General features: G+C 41.0%; 1 protein-coding gene across 1 annotated transcript in view; it reads right to left on the minus strand.

Annotated features, from left to right (window-relative positions):
- Window positions 1-1,324: 1,324 nt before the first annotated feature.
- LOC117535894 (protein crumbs homolog 1-like) overlaps window positions 1,325-4,587 on the minus strand; it is a gene marked incomplete at its 5' end in the record, with an annotated part of 27,062 nt that continues 23,799 nt past the window's right edge. Inside the window, 1 exon segment of the mRNA XM_034200546.1 lies at window positions 1,325-4,279. Coding sequence (XP_034056437.1) covers window positions 4,058-4,279 — 222 coding nt within the window.

Below are 4,587 nucleotides of genomic sequence, written 5' to 3' on the forward strand. Positions count from 1 at the left end.
TTCCTGAGGCAGCTGAAGAGATTCAACCTGCCAAAGACGATGATGGTGAACTTCTACACCTCCATCATGGAGTCCATCCTCACCTCCTCCATCACCATCTGGTACGCCACAGCCAAGGATAAGGGCCGGCTGCAGCGTGTCATCCGCTCTGCAGAGAAGGTGATCGGCTGCAATCTGCCATCCCTCCACGACCTCCATGCCTCCAGGACCCTGAGGCGGGCAGGGAAGATAGTGGCCGACCCCTCCCACCCTGGACACAAACTGTTCACCCCCCTCCCCTCTGGCAGGAGGCTGCGCTCTATCAGGACCAATACCTCTCTCCACCTGAACAGTTTCGTCCCCTCCGCTAGCGGCCTCTTAAACAAGGCCCGGCCCCCCCACTGACACTGACTCGTTATCTAGCCCAGAAACACATCATGCATCACATTAAAGCACATCATGTGAACAACATCTTGTTGTTTTTAAAATTGTAAATCCTGCACATGTTGCACACTTCTTCTCCCCACTACCTCTTTTAAAACAGCACAGCTCTCCACTTTAAATACAACATAGTGTTTTTTATATGTAAATATTGTTAATTTGTTATAATAGTCTTATAGCTGTAATAAGTCCTATTTTTTATTTTATTTTGTTTTGCTAAGTATTCCTCTTTCTGTGTCTTTGTATGCACCACTTATACCAAAGCACATTTTTCGTATTTATAAACCTACTTGGTAATAAAACCCATTCTGATTCTGATGTAGCAAATGGAGCTACTGTGATCTGACTAATAAAGTATTATCGCATCTAATTGCATTTTGAATACTGCTCATCAAGATATCTTTGAATATCTTGATGAGATATTAAGAACTTTTCCATTGAGTCTGACTGACAGGATGTCTCTGTGTGTTTTTAAAAACAATTCCATAGCATCTGCGGCCCCCCTGCTCCCTCACTGTGGGATCAGGGAGGGGAGGCTTGTCCTGCTTCACTTGCCTTCATTAGGGAGGAGCAGTGACCGAGCCAGCAGCCAGCTGGGTGGGAGTCGCTCAGAGAGACGGAGGAATGCACCATCAGGGCTTCAAAGAGAGAGAGTGAGAGTGAGGGGGGGATTTATTTTTTAAGGACATTTATTTTAAAGAAGGGTTAGGGAACGTTGAAGGGTTCAACAGTTCAACTACTTAATTTTTTTCTATCAGTGTTTCTGAGGTTTTTTTCTTCAGTTATAAGTTTCTGTCATTACTCCCACCACTCGATTTTCATTGAAAAATATTGAACCTACGTAAGAGTATTTTTTCTTTTACTGTTGGGAATGGGAACAACCAAAACACATCCATCAAGATAATTCATTTTCTTTTGTTTTTATTTTTCTTTGAACACATTTCATGCCCGCTGACATTCATTCAGTTGAAGCGCCATTTCAAACTAAATGCACAAAATGACCATTAAACACAAAATCTTCCTCATATGCACACTTACTAATAAAGAGATTTACTTCAAAAGGAGATATTCACTTAAAAAAACAGGTTTCTATGAAGTGCACTGAATAACTGAAACGTTGACTTTAACTAAATGTGTTATGACAACAGATTTTCCAATACTGTATTAGGTTAGTTGAAAGCAATAATAATATGTTTCAAAAAATTAGGTTCAACTTAATCTTATTGCTTGGAACTAACCTAATACAGTTATGTTGTTAAATCTGTGTGTATCACTATCACTCATAATGTAAATCCTGGTTATTCCCTAAAGTAAATATATCCTGTTTTGGAAGAAAAAAAACATGGAATGTAGATGTGCTGTACATGGTACGGCTTTACTTAAAACAACTCCAGTGTGAAATCACTACCATGTCCTGCTGTTAAGTAACAACACCATATCACAGTAGGTCTGTACAATACCATAATGAATTAAACAATGTTTGAATATGTGTCCTGAGGTTCTTCCTTTCATTAACCTCTCTTTGAAATACAGTCCTCACAAAGGGTGCATCTGTGTTTGATGGATGCAGGAAACAGGAAGGCACATACTGTCGTTTCATGATGCACATGAAAGGACATTTAGTGATTTCTGACTTGTATTAAAGCCTGCATGTAGCCAGTTGTAACAACCTCAGAGAGAGAAGCAGCAGTATGGATCAGTTTAAATGTACCATAAATAAATATTTAGTATTTCCACTTGTGAACCATATCTAATTCCTGGATTTACAACAAAACAACAAGATATTAAACAGACAATAGATATCATGAATGGGGTCCACTCAGCTTTGAGGAACTTAGACCCGACCCAGGTACACATTTGGGCTGGGTCAAAATTATAAATGATAATTGTGAGGTTCACATTTTACGACCACAGGTCAGGGTCATTATGTCGAATACTACAAGTAGATCTGAATGAATCTGAGGGAACACAGTCCCCGTTCATCTCTCTTTTCTTCTAAACGTTTGCATGTCAGGCTTGTCAGCTTCCCACAGGCCCTACAGTAAGACTCTTAGTCGATCTGGTCTGCTGATGCTGGAGAGCTTGTCGTATTTTATTCAAACCATGGTAATGATGTGCTGCGATACCTCAGTCAGGTACATAACTGGGATGACTGAGGGCATTGTCATGTTTGAACAGGAATGGGTTTTACGTTGGACAGGGATGTCTCTATACTTTAAGCCATACAGTGTATCTGATTAACCACATTTAAGCAATATTGGGTTAGTTGTACTAGATTGGATTATATAAATCAGAGATAACTGTAATATCTTGAAAACGATTGACATTATGCCAACCCATACCTAAAACTTTACAGACCATGATGAAATGCATACATATCGCTCTTTTAAAATGGCATTCAATACTACTCTGAATAGTAATGACAAGAGTTTATCTAATTCATATTTAGCTCTGACTTGCATGATACTTTCCTTTCACAACCGGTTCTATTTCATGAAATACAATACATGGGTCACATCAGAACCTTCAGTTTCCTGCAGTGCTGGTTGTTCAGTTAGGAGCCCCGGAGAGGACAGAGTGAAAGGGGAGTGAGCAGGGAGACTTCCTGGACTTCAAATGTGAGGGTAGTGCCATCTGACTTTAAGGACATTTCTTTAAATTAGATACAATTTAACTAGACTTTGCTGAATTCTCCTTTTTTCTAGACATCTGAAAAAAGTTATTTATATCCAAAAACACTGACAACTTACATACAGCATACAAAAAAATCCTGTTCTGTTACCAGAGAAATGATTACAAAAAATACAGTGACTTTAACTTTTGCAGCAAATGATACACAACACAAAGTGACAGCATTATTACACAGTGACCAATAATAGGCAGCCTGTACAGTGCACATTGACAATATGTTACAGCAAGAGTCATTCATTCACATGTTCTGTTGGGGGTTCGGAGTCAGGCTCCATCGTCTGAACTGTTTGCATGTCTTCATTCACAGACTGCAGAAGCTTAAATAAGGAGAAATGACTCAGTAACTGAGTACATGAACATTTTGTACAAATTCCACATCTCTGATTCAGCAAAACAGAACATCAGGTTTGATTCACAAATACATTCCTTCTTCTGCTTCTTCACATTTTTGAGGCAGACCAAAAACACAGATGTAAAGTTGAAGGAGGATATCAGGGGCCAAACCCATTTTGATGAAAGAGTTGAAGTCATGTGGGATTAGCATTAGCAAGTGACCTCTAGCAGGACAACAACAGGATGTAAATGAGCGTCTGTTTCACAATAAAAACACATATGTCTTGCAAATGTGTGTTTAATAAGGATTGTGATGGTAAAGGAGGCTGATTGGTTTTCCTGAATACTTGCCCTTCATCATGTGGAGCTCAGTTTCAGTGTTGTCCAGCCAGTGCAACATTTCTTAAAATCCAAAATGACTTTTGTTCACATGGACCTGACCTGATTTTAGTATTCCTCAAGACCCCCCCCCGACAGGGGAGCCTCTCTCTGGTCTTCACCTGTCCATCTGTGAGACCTCGACATAAGCTGTGTTCCCAGGTGGAGGATCAGTCATTGATTTATCCTCCATGTCTTCCTCGTGGGGCAGGAGCCCTGTACACATCCTCTGGCCTCAGATCAGCCTCTCCTCGGGGGGCACTTTGAGTACACTGCCCATCTCCAGCCTGGCCCCAGCCACCTCCTGGGAGCTGGGGCTGTACGTGCCCTCTGACTGACGCTTCTTCCGCGCTGTCATGACCATGCATAACACCACCAGGATGGCCACCAGCACACACAGCGTGGTGAGGGGGATGGTGACCACCAGCCAGGGGACGAGCTCCGTGTGCTCCTCTCTCTGCAGGAGGACAAGCGTACCATTGTTTACAACATATATTGTGCCCATCATCGATTGTCTATAAAGTGTAACTATGGGTTTATTAATGGTTAATGAAGGATTAGTTCATGGGACAAAGATCTGTTAAAAGCAACCATTTGATTTCCCTGGTTTATTCTGCTCCAGCAACTCATTTTATAGCTATGTTTGAAGTTCTACAGAATACTGTTTTGTCAATGAATTCATTTAAGTCCAGACGCACTGACACACAAAGGCAAAGGTCAAGCAGTCCATTGTTAATGGTCCTTCTGATGAACTAAACTGAAGAC

The sequence above is a fragment of the Gymnodraco acuticeps genome, unplaced genomic scaffold, assembly GCF_902827175.1.
Source record: "Gymnodraco acuticeps unplaced genomic scaffold, fGymAcu1.1, whole genome shotgun sequence".
Classification (NCBI taxonomy): Eukaryota; Metazoa; Chordata; class Actinopteri; order Perciformes; family Bathydraconidae; genus Gymnodraco; species Gymnodraco acuticeps.